The sequence below is a fragment of the Ambystoma mexicanum genome, chromosome 1q (genome assembly GCF_040938575.1).
Source record: "Ambystoma mexicanum isolate Mex_15411 chromosome 1q, UKY_AmexF1_1, whole genome shotgun sequence".
NCBI lineage: Eukaryota > Metazoa > Chordata > Amphibia > Caudata > Ambystomatidae > Ambystoma > Ambystoma mexicanum.
The window spans coordinates 576,862,741-576,881,269 of NC_090922.1; the positions used below are offsets into that span (position 1 = coordinate 576,862,741).

An 18,529-nucleotide genomic window follows, 5' to 3' on the forward strand; every position below is an offset into this window, starting at 1 on the left:
TGATATGGCACAGAGTGAGCACCCCAACAGAGCCTATGATAAAGATTAAGACTGAGGGGTGCGACTGAGTAAGGTGGATAGTTGGTTGGGATACCATTGACTGTAACAAACTTAAGGAACTGGAATAGCAGCGCCTATACATACGCAAACTGTGTAGCAATGTGTGGTTGAACTGAAGCAAACAGGAGCGGCAGGGCGAAAGCACCCTACCCCCCGAACAATAGTTGTGATAGTAGTAGGTTAGCCGTTAGGGCGACCTCACCCTGCGGAGCTTCGAGTACAGGCGAGGGCCGGAAAGAGCTAGATGCGGGGGTGCCTGAGATCCAGGGATGGAGCTGGGCAACAGTTAAGGGGGGTGTTGTTGGGGATGGGACGGGAGGTGGGAGAGGGGGGAGAACGGGGAGTTTGGAGTGTTTTTGGTTAAGGGGAGTTTAAATTGGGGAACAAGCCTATATAGACTGGAATGGAACCTAAAGTTAGACTGCACCTGCAGGAGGAGTAACGAAATTCGAATCGCCATGGGGGACCTTAAAATAGTTACATGAAGCGTAAGAGGGCTCAATAGTTATTTAAAGAGAAATACAGTTATGCTGTACCTGCGTAGGGCGAAAATAGATATTGCACTGCTACAAGAAACTCATCTGACACGGGAGAGAATGGATACGATTGCCGGAAGGTGGAAGGGAGTGTTGGTGGGCTCATCATATTCCGCTTATGCCAGGGGTGTGCTTATATGGGTGGCGCCACATGTCCCTTTCCAGCGATTGCAAGTGGTAGCAGAGACAGATGGGAGGATGGTTATATTGAGAGGACTGGTCGAAAATAGAGAGATAAGTATAGTGAATACGTACGCCCCGAATCAGAACACAGCGGCGTACATCAGAACATTGTGTACTAGTCTGAGCATGTGTGTGGGGAGCGCGATTATCTGGGGAGGGGACTTCAACTGCGTACTGAATCCAAGGGTGGATAGATCGGATGGGAAGAGGGATAGACCTTCCCCAGCCGCTAAAGCGCTACAAATATTGCTGAGTGACTTTGGCCTGGAGGATACATGGAGAACGAGACACCCCCAGGAGAGGTAATATTCACATTATTCTGCCCCACAGCAACTACTCACAAGGTTGGACTATGTCTTTACAAAACCTGAAGTGATAGCAGTGATTACACAGATAGAATATAAAGCTAGGGTGCTTTCGGACCATTCGCCCCTGATTCTCGGATGGCAATACTGCCTCCCGTGAGTGAGGATTCCCACATGGCGCCTACGAGCGGAAGCACTGAGAGACCCCTTTTTTAGGGAGGACTTGAGGGAGGAGATTGTAAATTATTTTGAGACGAATACTGGTAGTGTGGACTCGGCGGGAACACTATGGGAGGCCTTCAAAGTTGTGATGAGGGGAGTAGCCATAGCAAAGTCTAAAGGTCTACAAGGTGGGATTCTGGCCGATCTACAGGAGACAGAGGAGAAACTAGAAGAGGCTTTAAGGGGCGAAGATGTTACAGTTGAGAAGACAGAATTGATACCCATGCTACAGCAAAAATGTGCGGAATATTGGTATAGATTGTGTAATCTCAACTATAAAAAATATGTGGAGAGACAGCATGTGGGAGGTGATAAACCAGGGAGACTTTTGGCGTGGTTATATAAGAGCGAGACCCCCAGAGCCACAATCAGGACCATAGCGAGAGAAGACGGGAGCGTAACTTATACCCAAGAGGGAGTTAATCAAGAATTTGCACACTATTATAAGTCATTATATGGAGACGGTGGTAAGAGTAGTTGCGCTACAATAAGAGAAATGCTGGAGGACATAGGATTGCCTAAGATAAGTGAGGAAGAAAAAGAGGAGCTAGATGCACCGATTACCTTAGAAGAATTGGGGGAGGTGGTGAGGCAATTGCCTACTAGCAAAACCCCGGGGGCAGATGGACTTCCTAGTGAGTTTCTCTAAGTATATATAGAAGAGGTCCTTCCCCCACTGTTAGAAATGTTAAACGAAGCGTTTGAGACAGGGAGCTTACCAGAGTCGCTGAGAGAAGCAATTATAATACTGCTTCCCAAACCTAATAAGCCTGGGCACAGCTGCAGCTCCTATAGACCCTTGTCGATGCTGAACTTAGCAAATAGACTAAAGAGGGTTATTGGTATACTAATACATCCTGATCAAAGGGGTTATGTCCCAAATAGGAACATCACCAATAACCATAGACGACTGCAACAAATTATTGAAAGCGACAGTGAAAAGGAAGGTGAAATGGCAATTGTGTCCTTGGACGCAATAAAGGCCTTCGATTCAGTTAAATGGCCATGGCTGCTTGCGGCCCTGGGGTGCTATGGGTTTGTGCCTGGTTATGTGAGGTGGACAAAAATACTGTGTAGCGAACCAGTGCCTAGAGTTAAGACAGGATCAATAATATCGGGAAGGTGGCAGCTTGGTAGAGGCACTAGGCAGGGATGTCCGTGGTCTCCAATGCTCTATATACTGGCCCTGGAACCCCTAGCAATATACCTGAGACAACAATATGACACCATAGGCATTGAGGTGAAAGGGGAGCGACATTTGATCTCCCTATACGCAGATGATATGTTGCTGTATTTGCAGCACCTGGAAGAAAATCTCCAATACATTCTTGAAGTAATGGAGAGATATGCTGGGTTGTCTGGTATAGCGGTGAACCCCCAGAAGTCCTGCATGTTTCCATTAGGAGGGTATAATGGGATTCCGGTGGAGCGATTGCCCGTATTGCAAGTACCATGGGCGGTCAGCACATTTCGGTACCTAGGGATAGACATATACCACACAGTGGAAGGGGAGAATAGGTGCAACACAGAGGTGGCCATACAAAAAATTGAAAAATGCATGCAGTTCTGGGCAAAGCTCCCACTGGCGGTGATGGGCCGGGGAGCAATGCTCAAGATGGTGGTCCTGCCTAGGCTCCTACACTACTTTGGGAATATACCATACTTGATACCTAAGAAGTTCTTCACCAAATTGAATAGCATGTGCAGCAGGGATTTCCTATGGCATGGCATGCGAAACAGAGTGGCGTTATGGAAGCTACAGAACTTTTACGATAAAGGAGGGATACAATTGCCCAACTATGAGGTGTATTATGTAGCAAGCCAGTTGCAGTATGTTGCCAAATGGCTCTCCGATGAAGAGACCTCTGAATCCAGGCTGTTCGGGCGTGACTGTGCACCATTTTATTTGAAAGAGATGATGTGGGTACCCAAGGCAGAAATGATAGGGCGCCCTAAAATGATGCTATTGGGGTGGAGTATGTGGGGAAGGGAATGCCAGATGATGGAGAACCTGTCCCCATGCTCTCCGCATGTACCACTAGCTGCGTTAACAGGGGCAGATGAACAGCTAAGGATGATAATCAGAAACCACTGGGAACCGGTTGGGTTAGCAACAATGGGTGATATTTGGCGGGAGGGTTCTATCATTACCTTTGATGGGCTGCGGGAAGAAACTGGATTGCATGCGGGCCAGTATATTACATACCATAGAATGGTGCAGAGAATTAAGAAAATATGGCCCGAAACTGCTGGTGGAAGAACCAGATGCCACCATAGATGTGATATATGACATAGCGGAAGGAGGCCACAAGATATGTAGAATATATGAGATGTTGATGTCTAAAGTGGGGAAGGAGGTCACACAGTTGAGACTAGATTGGGAAACGGAAGTAGGAGCCCCAATGGAGGACGGGATGTGGGAACGGGCGCAGGGGTATCATAAGAAGGTATCTAGAAATGCGAGATTGAAACAGATACAACTGTATATTACGCACAGGGCATATATGACACCCCAAAGGATCTCGAGGTTTGAGAATGCAGGACGGCAGGCATGCCCTAAGTGTGATGAGGAGAAAGCGGGCATGGTGCATATGTTCTGGGCATGCCCGGTCATCGAACGCTTTTGGAGTGAAATAAAAGGGAGACTGGAAAAAAAGGGGGTCAAGATTGTGGTAGACACGGTGTGGGCTTGTCTATTGGGGGCGTTCCCAAGATCACAGAAGCTCAAGCACGTGGGTAAACTGAAAGATCTGGCTTATGTGCTTGCAAAAAGGAGAATTGCCATGGGGTGGAAGACCTGCCACCAACCCAGAGTGGAAGTGTGGTGGAGAGATTTACAGAAATGGGCAGAGGCAGAAACTATGGTATGGTAAGAAACGAGTAATGCAGGGGGGGAAGAGGAGACCGAGTCCCTGATGGCCTGGAAATTATTGATAGCCCAACTGTTCGGGTCAATACGAGACCCGGCAGAACCCACAGAAGGAGAGACTGTACCGCAGGATGCAGAAACAGAATGTGTAAAGTAATAGACTCGTAAGGGGGGGTGGGATAAGGGAATCAGTGGTCAGAAGTTAACAATGTATAACGAAACTGTTGATATATGCACTGCCTGTTTGGTTTGTATTGTTTGATTGAATTAATTAATAAAATGTTTAAAAAAATAAATAATAAAAACTGGAACGCCTCCAAAGGCCCAGTCAATCTAATCGAAGGCTTTAGTGGCGTCCAGTGCCAGGAGAGTCGTCTTACAGCGATCCATTGTTGCTATTTCCACCAGGTTTAAGGCCTGGTGGATATTATGCCCTGTGGTTCTGCCCAGAATAAAGCCAGTCTGGTCTGCATCAATCACCTTGGGCAGAATCGCGGTCACCCGGTTGGCCAGAACTTTGGAGTAAATATTCACATCGATGTTTAGCAGTGAAATTGGCCTATAAGAGGCACAGTCTCAGGGGTCTTTACCAGGCTTTAATAGAAGGATGGTTGAGAAATTATGCATGGACTCTGTCACCCTTTCGGATTGAAGAAAGGTTTTAAACAGTTTAGTTAGGAGCTTCAGTAGCTGCAACCAGAAGATTTTGTAAAAATGAGGTGTGATGCAATCCAGACCCAGAGCCCTCGCTTTCAGGGATTTAATCACTGCATCTACCTCCTCTAATGAAATGGGTAGATTTAGGGCTTTTCTGTCTGTGTCCGTACGATGGGGACGGCTCCCTCTACGATTTATTGCTTTTATCCGTTACTGTCTGGGTACAGTTGACATAGTTTCCCGTGGGTGGGATTCTGACAAATACAGATTGGCATCCTCTGCATATTGTACAGCCCCCTGAAAATCCCTTAGTCCCAGTATTATATTACGGTGCTTTGTTTTCACAAACTTCCTGACTAGGAACTTGTTCTCTTCCCTTTGGTGTAATACCCCTGTTTCACTGCAATTAGGGCCTGGCCTGCTTGAATGGCAAGGTGTGCTTCCAGTTTTTTGTGGGCATTCTGAAGTGTTCTGTGTGTCTTCGGGCCATGTGAGGGGTCAGTAAAGCGAGGCAGACAACTGTTTGATGATTTATCAAAGCATGCCATTTTATTCTCAAAATAAATGTAGTAAAATGCTTCACTATCCTTACGCTGATGAGGATTTCCCTGCCTAACCCAAGCTAAGGGAAAACACTGCACACACGATATATAACCCTCACACTAAGCAACAAACGCACAAAGAAAATAAAATGTATGGCAATACAACATAACATAACATAACAATATTCACAGTTTCTGAATAACCTTCTGATGTCCTAGGTGCATTCCCTTCCTCAGGATTCATGGTCAATTCTGCTAATGTTCAACCAAAGAAATAAATGTCTCAAATCAGTTCTGACATTTCAAAGTCGAACTAAGGTTTATTAACCAAAGTTCAGATGATAGCAAATCCCTTCCTCTTGGGAAAATATCCACTTTCCACTTCCACCTAATAGCACCAATGGTAATCCCAACCACGATGATTGATCGCCTCTTCAAGAAGACTTGCCACAGTTCAAAAGAAATGCTAGATGCACAACTGTCAGTGATACACAGTTCTTGGTTAACAGTTAGTATTTCCTTAGTAACAGTTTTAGAATTGACAATGGTATATTTGCCAGGATGATTTCACAGTGCTGCTGCTACCACTTCAACAACTTCAGTTCTACTTGATTCACCATGAGAACAGTCATCTTTCTCTCACAGTACTCCACTTTGTTTAGGCTACTACAATGTTGAATCTACTGACAACCATATATACCACCACAGCTTCAGTACTTTGAATTTCTACCACAGCTTCAGTGATTTGTACTTCTAGACAGGCTTCAACAAGATACACTTTAAAGTACTTCAACACCTTCAAGTAGGCAAGGCATTCTTCCTCTGAATATCTCTATTCAAAAGCGCCAGTCTCTTTGCCTCTCTTGTCTGTCTGCGACAATAACAACCTGGGGTTGCCTTTAAGATTCACTTCTCTTAGTCTTCCAAACTCCTTGGCAATACAGGCTGTCAACTTCAAAATAGTCTTTACAAGCAGTCATTTTCCCTTCCCCAGCCTTATCAGCCCAAGTAATTACCCAGAAGCCTTGGTGCCACTCTCTTAGCTTCAGATAATACTTGCACACATCTGTGTTAGGCCAGTTGAACTGTTGTAAACTTCACAGTAACAGTTAAATTGCTTTCTAACTCTGAGAAAGGCTGTTTTCACGTTTAATATTGTGAGGAAATGGGGGGTCAGGAAACACTATGTACGGGCTGGGAGGCCCAAAAGACTTCAACTCCCATGACCCTCACGGGCGTTGGAGTGCGCGCATGCGCACTATGCTAGTGCCTTTAAAGCTCCTCCCTGGCCCGTGCTGAGTGTTGGTAATTCTGGCGTTTGCAGGCATGGGCCAGAACAGAGCAGGAAGGAGTGCTGGAAGATGAAGGAGACCGGAGGGGGTGAGAGGCTGTGCAGGCTGGTAACGGAGGATATCACAGCTTCCTCCCCCTCTCAGCATGAGAGGCAAGCGTTCGTGAGACTGTGGGTTTGCCTGTTTCAACATGGATTCTTCATTGCCTGGGGAGGTGCCATATGTTGCCCCCAGGCCTCAGTTAAGTACCTCATTGGGGTTTTTTGCAAACACAGCAAACGAGGGGGGGGGAGTCAGAGGAAGACACGCATAGCACTGTTAATGAGGAACGTTGTACAGCACATGAACGCTAATTAGTGAAAACTGTGCGGAAAGCTTTGAATGCTACCAAGGACACACTGTGTGAGAACATTTATCTCGAAGGCACGCTATGTTTGTTTTGTCGCTGCTTGCTCAAAGTGGCACTCGTGAAAGCATGCAGGAGGCGTTCTGTGTCTTTTTTGGCAAATTGTACTGTGCAAATAACTCTTTGGGAAATGCATTTAAGAGCTCAAGGGGGTCATGTGTTCAGTCTGTGCTCAAGTGCTAAAATGTCATGTTTATGTTCTTTTCGTTTTCTGCCTGTGCTACTGCTTGTCCAGGTGTCTCCTGGTAGCTATGTGCTTATGTTAGTCGCTCACAACTAGGGTATGAATGTTTGAAGCTTCAAGTACCATGAGGGCATGTTCCTAATCAAGAATGATTGTACTGTGTTGATTAGGAGAGAGGTCAGGAGGAAAAGAACCTCAGGAACAAGAGGGTTACTATTGTTTTTTGATGGTCAATGTTGTATGTGCCTTCCCCTTGCAACCCCACTACCCATGAATTACACGTACCCTCACCGTCTATCCGGTTACCCTAAACACCCCCTTCCCTATCCACAACTTCTCCCTAACCCCCCCCCAATTGGCTGCCTCAAGGTTACCTGTTAACAAGAATCAGGAGCCTGTGCCAACCAAGAGGGGAGGGGTCAACTACATTTGGCTTTGTGGTCAGGAAGCAGTTGTGAGATACTCCAACGGTGTGACACAATCACCAACCCCCAAATTGGGAAGATAACCACGTAAGTCATATGCAGTCCCCTCCACCCTTAACAGAGGTGCTCAAGGCACTACAGGATATTCAGGCGGAGTTGGGGCAGTCTCGGCAGGAGACAACCACATTAAAGATGCAGGTTAGTGGGTTAATCACTCAGGGAACACTGCTCCAGGGGGGGTGCAGCAGCGGCCTCTACTTCTGGCTCCCCTGGGCAATCAAATACTGTGGTAGTGCAGCAACATCACCTCGGAGGGGGTGGCGGGGCATGGCCAGCAGCCATGCGATGAGGTCGCAGGCTACGTGAGCTCCTGCCAGATCTGCCAATTCGATTAGCCCAGCAGCATAAATAAACAATAAAAAACTTCGGAGCAGCAAGTCCCAGTGTGAGGAGCACAGTGGCAGAGGGAAGCGAGTAACATCGGAACTAAAAGAGTACCAAAGAGGCCGTGTTACAGCTAACGGAGGCGCCAGAGGAAAAGGGCCATGCTGACGAGCTGAACGGCAGAGAGACAGAGGAAGCAGAGTGGGGAGAGTGCCTGGAGACGTGGACACTGTACACCGGCATTGCATAAGAGACAACGGAAGGCTTGGCAGCAAGCCGGCTGCAACTGATCCGGTGCGCCAAGAGTGCAGAAGCAGGCTCCCCAGACTGCAGGATCTGCAGTGATTCAAGTTTCCTGGGTAGAGGGAGAAATCCTAAATTACAGGCACAAAAGCTGATGCAAAACACCCAGGCTCGAGTTGCCTGGATAGCAGCCTAAATGCCATATGGCTAAATAACACAATTGGCCTAAGTGCCAGATTTGGCTAGCTAACACAATTGGCCTGAATGCCAGATATGGCTAACTAACATAATTGGTCTAAATGCCAGATATGGCTAGCTAACACAAATGGCCTAAATAACAGATATGGCTAACTAACACAATTTGCCTAAATTCCAGATATGGCTAACTAATACAATTGGCCTAAATGCCAGATATGGCTAACACACACAATTGGCCTAAATGCCAGATATGGGGACTCATCATGAGTCTGGCGGTATTCCGGCGCCATTTCTGCAGAGCGTAAATAGCGTTACTGCTGGGTTGTGCTGCGGTATTAGCGCCCCATCACAACTTGGTGTGAACATGCGCCCCACTCCGGCAGTAGTGCTATTACCGGCTGGCGTAAACTGCACCAAAATAAGGGTTTCTGCCAAAATATCGGCACTAATAGCGCTACCGCTATTAGCACCAGTGGAAATTGCATCACCACCAGAACAGGAAGCATGGTGGCGGCCATCTTGAAAAACACAATCCATCCAGAATCTCCACTTCCTGCAGCCACCCAGACCTTGAAACAAGCAAAAATGACACAGGAGAGGACCAGAGGCAAGATGCCCGAAAATCTCTTGAGGAAACCAAAGTTCAGTAAGGGAGAGCTGGTGGTCCTCACTGATGAGGTTGTTGCCCACTGTGAGAAGCTGTATGGCAGTAGGCAGCATAAAACCTCCGACGAGTGCAGGACAGCCATCTTGCATGCCATGAGCTAGAAGGTGACTGCTGTGGCCAGTGTACCCCGTGACGGAGATGGATGGATGATTGCAGGAAGCAATGGAATAACGTCAGGGTGCATCGACTCCTGTCCCAACACCGCCAGGAGTCCCTGGCAACTGGAGGTGGTACTGTGCAACCACTGGTCCTCATTGTCTGGGAGAAGTGCAGCACAGTCCTGTACATGGAGGGTACAGAGGGAGGTGGGTGCCAGCAGCCATGAGATGAGTCAACTACCCCCAACCCCCCTCTCCCAGCAAAAGTGCATGCACAAATGTCAGCCTAGTACAAGACGCCCCAGTGGATAGGGACACATGTCAGCAGACACAGAAGCTGGGCAGGCCAATCAGGGTGAAGTGACGGGATGGCACATCAGCCACCCACCCACAGCAGCCATGGGGCAGGGCACCAAGGGCAACCCTGAGCATAACATCAGTGGAAGGGGTGGCACGTGACCCCTCTAAGTGCCATGCACACGCATGCAGGTGCACCATGTGCCAGCAGGATTGTGGTGCATGTGCAACCACAACACCATGCAGCAGTCACACCAACATTTTGCAGGCTAGGAAGCCACCACACCCACTCCCATAAGGTGTGTGCCACCCGGGGAGGGGATGAGGGGACATGAAGTACGACAAGCATGCAAGCCATACATCAGCTGCCCGAGCATGGACACTCTGCCCTCCCCACACACAGGCCAAAGGCCAACTGGCATGTGTCACACACACATTGCTGCAACCATCCCCACAATGCTGTGCCCACATGTAATCTCCCCTGACCAACTATGCCCATCTGCCCAAATGTGTGGTGCCCCACTCTGAACCATATCAAATGTGTATTGCATGCCAACAAGGTTGGTAGAACCATATCTGACAAAAATGCATATGTCCCCTACATGCACAAACGCATCACCAGAGGCTTCGGAGGAGGACGAGGGAGCAGGCCCATCTGAAAGTGGCGCCTCCAGGCCCTCAAGGTCTGCCACCACCACTACCCCATAAAGGCACAAACAGGCTAAGCCTAGGCGGATGGACCACCGTGATACGCCAGGACCCAGCAAGACCAAGCCCATGGCAACACCACAGGCCACCAGGAGCACCCCAAAGGCCACTGCACCCACTCCCGTAGCTGCAGTAACGGACACAGAGGGCACATCTCCTTAACCCAGGACATATAGCTCCCTCAAGAGGGGCCTCTAGCTGTGACTCTGTATGAAAAGCTCCAGAAATGGAGACCTTGGGACGTACCCCGGTAACAGTGTGGAAAACTCCAGGAACGGCATCCGGTGTTTTGGCAGGTCTGCTGCAGGAACCCTCAGACAACACTCCGGTGCGCCTATTAGGCCCTTGAGGCACCTCAGGGGAACCCCTGGTGACAGAGTTACACAAGCCCCTCCCGGACCTGGAAGACCCCGGGAAGGAGTCCCCTGGCCGGGGTACCCTAAAATGTAAAGAACTTACCGGGCGTTTCTTCTTTTGGTTGATGAAAAGCTGGAAATGAGGTGGAGGAACGCGCTGAAACACTTCCTCCCACCGAAGAAGACGTTGGAGTGCCCGGACGGAAAGGGGGAGTCGCAGTAGAAGCACGAATCCCAGCGATGTTCCAGGCCTAGACACTCCAAGCAAAGAGAGTGGGGATCCACCCTCTCGAAGCGACGTTCGCATGAAGAACAGGACACGAATCCCAGATGCTCTGGCATAGGCGGAGGACTAGATGACCGAGGAATCAGAGCAGGAAGGAAGGATAAAAGGAATAAAAATAAAAATTCCCAGTGATGCTAGTGCGTCCAGCCCTTACCGCGCAGAGAAAAGGACTGAAGGGCATTGAACAGGGCGGAGGTCAGGAGGGCAGGGTTACGGCCATGTGCGGTATCCAGCGTAAAAATAAAAGACGTTTTTGATGCTTTTTACAAAAGTGCTCCGGTCCCTTACCGAAGGACGGAATGCCCCACAATTATGGAGGAAAGGGGACGGGACGTAGGAGTACTGTGGAAACACAGGGGGACATCAGCCCAGTGTCACCGCCCGCAGAAGGGTCCTAACTCCTGAGAGCCCTCACCGCCGCCAGCGTGTACATACACCTTAGCCAGACATCGACACACATATCTATGGCTCCCTGGCCTATAGCCCAGAGCCAATGCCCAGCCCCTCTACAATACAGCACACACCACCAAGCAACATTGTGCTTCACAGGCTGGAGGAGATGGAGAGGCGACATAGGGAGATGGAGGGAATTGGGCACACCCATTCCAAACACCTGCAGGTGATTCGTAACTGCCTGCAGGGGACCACCCGCAGGATTGTGCAGGCCATGATAAGGAACCGAGCAGAGGCAGCTGCCAGTACTGCCACCCTCACTGTTTATGGGCAGAGAGTCAAGGAGTTGACAGAAGGGATCTCTGCACTTGCAGAGGCCATCCGCTAGAGCACGGAGGTCACACTACAGCACATCTCAGGGCCAGGCTCGATATTCTCCAGTTCAATGACACCCATTGAGGAGTCGCATAAGTGTACGCCCAGTACCAGCGCCTTTTGGGCTCAAGATCACTTGGGGCTCTCATGGAGGGAAAGAGGCCACAGATGTAACTAACACTGAGACAATTTTTGCCATGCTGGGGAGTTGGTGGGGGGGGGGATAGTGTGCTGGGGAGTTGATGGTGGGTGGTGTGAGAAACTTGAAGGTGTCTGCCTAGCTAGTCCCTGGGGATCTGTCATCCAGGTGGCCAGGACACGGCCATCGCTATTGGGTCCAGTTCCTGGGTGTGGACCAGTGAGGGAGAATCACCTGAATGGGGGGTCCTTGGGGAGTGGGACACCAACGGGAGAGATGTGGTATCCCCCTTCTTGCAACACCTTTTCCCCATCATACCATGTAGGATATTCCAAAACACTGCCCACACCCCTTTTTCCACAAAAACACTTTCGCACAACACGGAAGACAACTAACACCAGAGCGGTTTACCTGACATTTCCCAATACAAGTGTCAGGCAAAGTCAGGCAATTGATCAGAATCACACACACCTGACAGCCTTTTCCCTTCTTCCCCAAAAGGATAAAAGATGGATCACAACAGTACACTAAAAGCAAGGCAGACAGCACGATGTAAAAGCTAACCCCGCACAGCAGTTCAGGAGGAGGAGAAAGACGGCGCAGACCGAGACGGTGACAAGGAGAGAGTCGACCTTGCCCTTTCCGACCAAGGCCTGTGAAGCCTCTGCCGAGGGAACGATAAGTCTGCAAACAAAAGTCAGCGTGTACTGCACCAGATGTCAACGGTACACAAGTCCCTCCTCTGCTGATTGCCAAGTCGGGAACAGACGCTTGTCTCTGTGGTACCAGCCTTGACTCCGAGACGAAAGAAAGCCAAGCCGTTAATCAAAGCTGGTCGGTGAGTCGAGGGGAATGTCAACAAGAAACCGAACTGTGTTGAATGAAAAGTAGCCGAAGGCTAGGTTGAACTTTGAAAAGCAAAGGGATACTATTAATGAAGGAGGGGGGAAAACCAGATACAGAGGAGTCTGGCACCACAGGGGTGCTCACACAGGTAACTCTTGGCGATAACCCAACGGTAAAGACTACCGTAAACAGAAGGCCTTGGGAAGAGGCAAAGAACGGTCAAAGTGGTCATATAGGGGTCTTGCAAAATCCTATGTACCGTTGAAAGTCTTTAACCGACAGAAGATTCTGGAAGCTGAGAGAAATTAATCCTACTTGGTGAAATGAGCACATGAAAAGTGTGACACGAAGATTGGCAAGAGTGAACCCAATCGAGGGAAGTTTACACCCCATGTTTGAAAAGACGCTAAAATTTGTAAAAGCAAGAAGCATTGAAAGACAAGGGGAAGGGAAGCGCCCCCCCTTGTCATTTGGTGTTTCAGCCTGGCTGAGGGAGATCCAGGGGTAGAAAGTTAACACCCAAAGTTCACTGAGAAAGGAACTATCTTGTTAATTTGTGGCTTATCTGCAACTGTTAGCTCGTTCCGGGAAGGCTCGAGCATGTGCTGTGCTCCAAAAACCCACCTTGTGCCATGCTAAAAACGTGGGGAAGGGAGACCTCAAGGCAATCATATCCTGACATATTATTTGTGAACAACTTTTTCTTTATTTGCATACCCTATCCCACACTCTTTCTGTAATTAGTTGTAAGGAATTGGCAATAGTTTTTTTTTTAGTATAGGCCTTTAATTTTGACAAGACGCCACAAGGACTGCCTTATTTTTCATTTGATGATCGACGCTTGCTCCCATCTTAGATTTAGGTTTAGCTTAGGCGTTTTTCCACCCTGCATTTACAGTTTAATAAACACCCTTGAACTGTGATCACTTGTGTCTGTCTTTACTGTTGTCATCATGAGTTCATTACAGTAGGGTCAGGGGGATAGTGTGCTGGGGAATTGGTGGTGGGTTATGGGAGTGGGGATAGTGTGCTGGGGAGTTGGTGGTGGGTTGGGTAGGGGAGATAGGGTACTGGTGAGTGGGTGGCGGGTGGGAGCTCAGGGGCATTATTGGGGCACATCATTCCATTAAAACTGTTGAACTTCATCAATGAGAGGACATTCCTGATTGTGTCAATGGTGTGTTTATTAAAAAACTTGAGTGTCAAACAGTCGTGCATGGCTTGTGAATGTGTCAGAAGAAATTGTCTATCAGTCCCTGGCGAGCCAGTCTCCCACCCCTCACATCATCTCTGGCAATGCATGCATTTGCCTCTGCCAAAGGCACTTCAGCCTCATCCTCTGGGGGTGGCACGTCAGGGCATAGAGGTACATTTCTATTCAGGCAGATATTGTGCAGCATGGCACACACAAGCACAATTTTACCCACTTTCTCTCGAGCGTACATCAGGGCTCCAGCGGTACGGTCGAAGCAGTGGAAAAGTGCCTTCAGAAGGTCGAAGATACGGTCAATGCACACACGGGTCCTGCTGTGAGTGTGGTTGTAGGCAATATCCTGTGTTTTTTGTGCATCACAAACAGGGGTCATTAGTCAGGGCAGCTGCGGGTATCCAGAGTCACCTGAATAGGTGGAGGCACAGCCATTAGTCACATTGCAATGTGTGGGGGGGCCTTAGACAGTATCAGGGCAAGGGACATCATGTGTATGCATATGGGGCTTCATTTCGTAGCATGTGTGTACAATGTCTGTGCATGCTGTGTCACTCGTATCATACATTATTTTTGCTACACATGCACCCTGTTCCCTTGCAGCAGATGTTACTTAAGGTGTCTGTCAGTCTCATGTGCACTTGACATGGTGGCTGTCTTGTGGCAATGTATTTCTCCTGTGTATGTGGCATGCTGGGTTTGCAATTGGCCCTCACTAGGCTTCTGGAGTCACCGGGTCGGCATTGTGGGCTGGACGCACATCGGTGCATGGCTGTGGTACTGGCAGGGTTGCTGTTGTGTGATGCGAAGTGGCCATTTTTCAGCATTGCTTTGGATTGTGCATGTTGCATTGTGGTACCTGTAGTCATGTTTGTGTTAGGAGTTGGTACTTTATGTGTTAATCAGATTCTGCATCCAGGCATGTCTAACATGTGCATGCTCCCTGGGCTGTAGTGTGACGTTGGTGGGGGAGGTGGTCAGGTACGACTTTTGTATTCGCTTGTCATGCCATGCTTTGTGTAGTCATTGGCACTCCCCCGCATTTGGTCAGGTTCTTCTCAGTGCATGCCTGCATGCAATTTTCCTCACCCACTATCCACGTATGTGGTCCTCTGGGCCTCTCCATGTATCCTAGCAGTGTGCTGTTCCGTAGGACCATAGAATCGTGGGTGGAACCAGGATAGCAGGCACAGGAGTGGGCGATGTACAGGTTGGGGTCGCTTGCCACCTGCACATTCAGGGAATGGTAGTGCTTCCCGTTACAGTACAATGCTTTGTGGGCCTTAGGGACTATCAGCGCAACATAGGTAGGGTCCGGGGCTGCAATCATATTTGGCATTTGGGCAATGGCATAGAACTGTGCCTTCATGCCATTGACCTAGGCTTGGGTGGTAGGCAGTGAGATGTGGCGTTGTACTTGCCGCAGGAGGGCTTCAAGCACCTGGACCAACACTGCACAGAAGGAGGGCTGTGCCATGCAATGCATCATGGCCACGGAGTGCTGTAAGGTGCCAGTTCAGACAAATTGTAGGACAGACACTAGCTTCAACAGAGGGGGCACGGCTGTCCGGATGTTGATCCTGCTCCCTATGCCGCCCTGTATTGCGGTGAGCAGCTCAGTTATGGTCTCCCTGTTGAGGCGGCACAGGGTGACCAACTGTCTGTCAGTGAGGGTCCAATGTGAGGGCCTGACCCTGGGGATTGGCGCATGCCTTGCTTGGGCTATCTCCCTCCTCCTCATACCCCCCTGTACTGCCTGTGCCCTGGCCTGGATGTCATGCATCTCTACTACCAGGAGCAGCATGAGTAGCTGCCTGTCTCAACTCATAGTGGCTAGTGGCAGCATGGTGTTGTGAACAGTGCTTGGGGTAGGGGTGTGCCTGATGTGGCCCTCGGGGTAGGGGTGTGCCTGATGTGGCCCTCTGGAGTGCATTGGGATCACCTGTGGCTTAATTTCTGGCACATATGTTAATTTACCTCCAGCTGGAGGCTGGAGGTAATTGCGCTGTGCTATTGTCAGTATTTGCGCCGGTTTTTGGTGCTAATATCGCCGTACATGGACTTGTGATGCAGTATTGATTGCGCTTTGTGTTACCGGGGCAGATACCGCTGGCTGTAATAGCGCCGGCTGCAATAGCGCCGGTTGATTTTACAGTTGTCAGTATTTGCACCGGCTTCTGATCGAGCGGAGCGGTATTGGCGGCACTAATACCGTTACTGCCACTTTTAGTGCTTACCGCCCAACTTGTGATGAGGCCCATGGCTAACTAATACAATTGGCCTAAAAGCCAGATGTGGCTGAGCGACCAGTTGGCCTAGGTGTTGGATATGGCTAAAAATGAATGTGCAACATACTACAGGCTTTTAGATAATATGATAATAGGATAATAAAATGGGTTGGACAGTCTAAAGGGGAGCAGTAATTGCTGATACCCTGTCCAGACCTCGCCTACCTTGTCAGTCGCTGCTGGTTGATGGCTGCAGGCTACACAGGCTAACACGGTCTGGAGCTGCTTCTTTGGGAGCTGCCCATTGCTCCGAAGCCCTTAGCCGGAGGGGTTACATGGGCAAGCGGCTGCCCTGGGGTGGGTCTTTGAGGAAGGGTCTTCTGCAGCGCTCTAGGGTGCAGCTGCGTTTAAAATGCCCCCAAATATGCTGTTACAGTAAAGCACAGTCTGCCAGGACAAAGCCACTCACTGATCATGTTCAGGATGCAGTATTATGCTAGCATAAATACAGAGGATCGTGTGTGGTGTCAGCCAAGTGTGAATGAGAAGATAAATATGATTTCTTTTAGCATCTGATTTGTTTTTTATAGCAAAGAAGTATGATAACACAACCAAAGCATCCGGGAAGTAATTTAAACGTAATTTAAACACCAACACAATTCAGCCTGAAGGGGGTAAGTAAACAAAGTTAACTGATTCTTATTTCTAGATTAAAACATCTAGGTTTTGCAAAGTATTTCATCGTCTACAGTTGTACTAATTCATTGATAAAAAAACAAGCAGAAGTGAGGTGATCTCAGAATCGGGCAAAAGGAGGGTGGAATCAAGTAAATCAGAAGAAAACAAGTCAAGAAGGAATTTCTTTCAAGGGTGATACATAGTTTTTAGGGAGTTAGAATTAGAAGCCAGAGGACAAGGGAGGGAGCTCGGCCCTGACCAGCAGCATAACCAACAGCTGACCCCAATTTGCTAAACAGGGAGCGAAGAACAATAATTGAAATCAGCAGTGATAAGGGCTGTGAAAGGGGAATGGAAAAACCAAGAGACAGGACCGGGATGACTATATATATACTGAACACTAAAATATGACATGAAGGGGTACCTGGAGGCATGAACCAATAACGTCCCAAATACTAGTACAAGAGAAGGAGACAATTGTAATGCGTTGGGAAACATTTGTTACCCCACCCTCCTACTGACTTGAAGCAATCCATCTGATCATTGGTGCAGCAGAGATAAGCAGTTGAAGAGAGCAATGAAAGTCAAGTTTCTGTAATGAGAAGAAAGTGGAGGGGGGGGTAGCACAGTAGCTACCTTTTCTGTAGCCAAAGTGCATACATGGTTATCAAGAGAACAATAGAAGAACAGAAAAGATTGCAGAGGGGGGAAATGTGGTAATGTGTTGAAAGAGAACCTAGAAGTCACAAGTATGGCAAAAAGAGGTATGGGAAGATTGGCAGGTTATTTCCTTGTCTTGGTGGCATACAGGCAACAAGAACAGAGCTTTTCGTCTGTACTTGGAACAGAAGGGAGCCATCAGGTGAAATGAAGTGTATTGCACTGACACATAACCGTACAGCCCAATTCACTGCAAAGTGGCTAAACTGTGATGGATCCTGCCCAGGGTAATCCCAAGAACCCAAGAATCCACAAAAATAGAGCGCAGAGGGGGGAAGCCAGGCAACCAGTGAGATTGCAAACGAGAAGCTAGACGGAAACTAGAAATAATCAGAACACCAAGTCAAAAACAAAGAAATAAACATGCTGTTGTTTGGCTTGCGAGCCTACTGTAGAAGAAGAGGTAAGAAAAACTCAAAATGGGCAAAAGGGATGGGGAGCTTCATAGTTATGTGGACATGTAGACTTTATTTTGAACCAGTTGATCCAAGTATTCCTGAAGAGAATTAGGTCTACAATTATATGTCATTGAAATGATTTGCATGCAATAAGTAATTTTCAAAATAGTCAATACTTTCGCATAATTTATAGAATGTTATGCTGCTAACCGCATGCACCCTACAGTTTTCCTTTTTACTAAGAAGGCCTAATAACAGAAGTGAAATAGCTTACCTTTTTGAGTAATCTTTCATCACACAATCTTTCACACACCAATAAGACTTCTGGGCTGGAGGGGACGAGGATGGAATCAGCAGTCATTTTTCCGAGATTCCTGAGCATAGCTGCCATCGGCATGTCCCTGAGCAAAGCCTTCCAGATCTGTAATGATTCAAACATTTGGTTCAAAAGAAAAGACTTGAAACAACAATATTATTAAAAGGCCACCCTAGCTATTTAGCAGATATCTCCCTCTATCCTGGGTAACTTGCAGGTTTATTCATGTTTTACTGTGTTGGACGTGGTCACCCAATCTTCCTGAATAGTATGTGCATGTTACAGCAAGACAAAATGTGGATGCTTTTTTT

The 18,529-nt window shown here is 48.3% G+C and overlaps 1 protein-coding gene across 1 annotated transcript in view; it reads right to left on the reverse strand.

Moving 5' to 3' along the window:
* RO60 (Ro60, Y RNA binding protein) overlaps nt 1-18,529 on the reverse strand; it is an 820,045-nt gene that overhangs the window by 376,570 nt on the left and 424,946 nt on the right. The window contains exon 4 of the mRNA XM_069641073.1: nt 18,177-18,323. Coding sequence (XP_069497174.1) covers nt 18,177-18,323 — 147 coding nt within the window. The remainder of the gene's footprint in view (nt 1-18,176; nt 18,324-18,529) is intronic.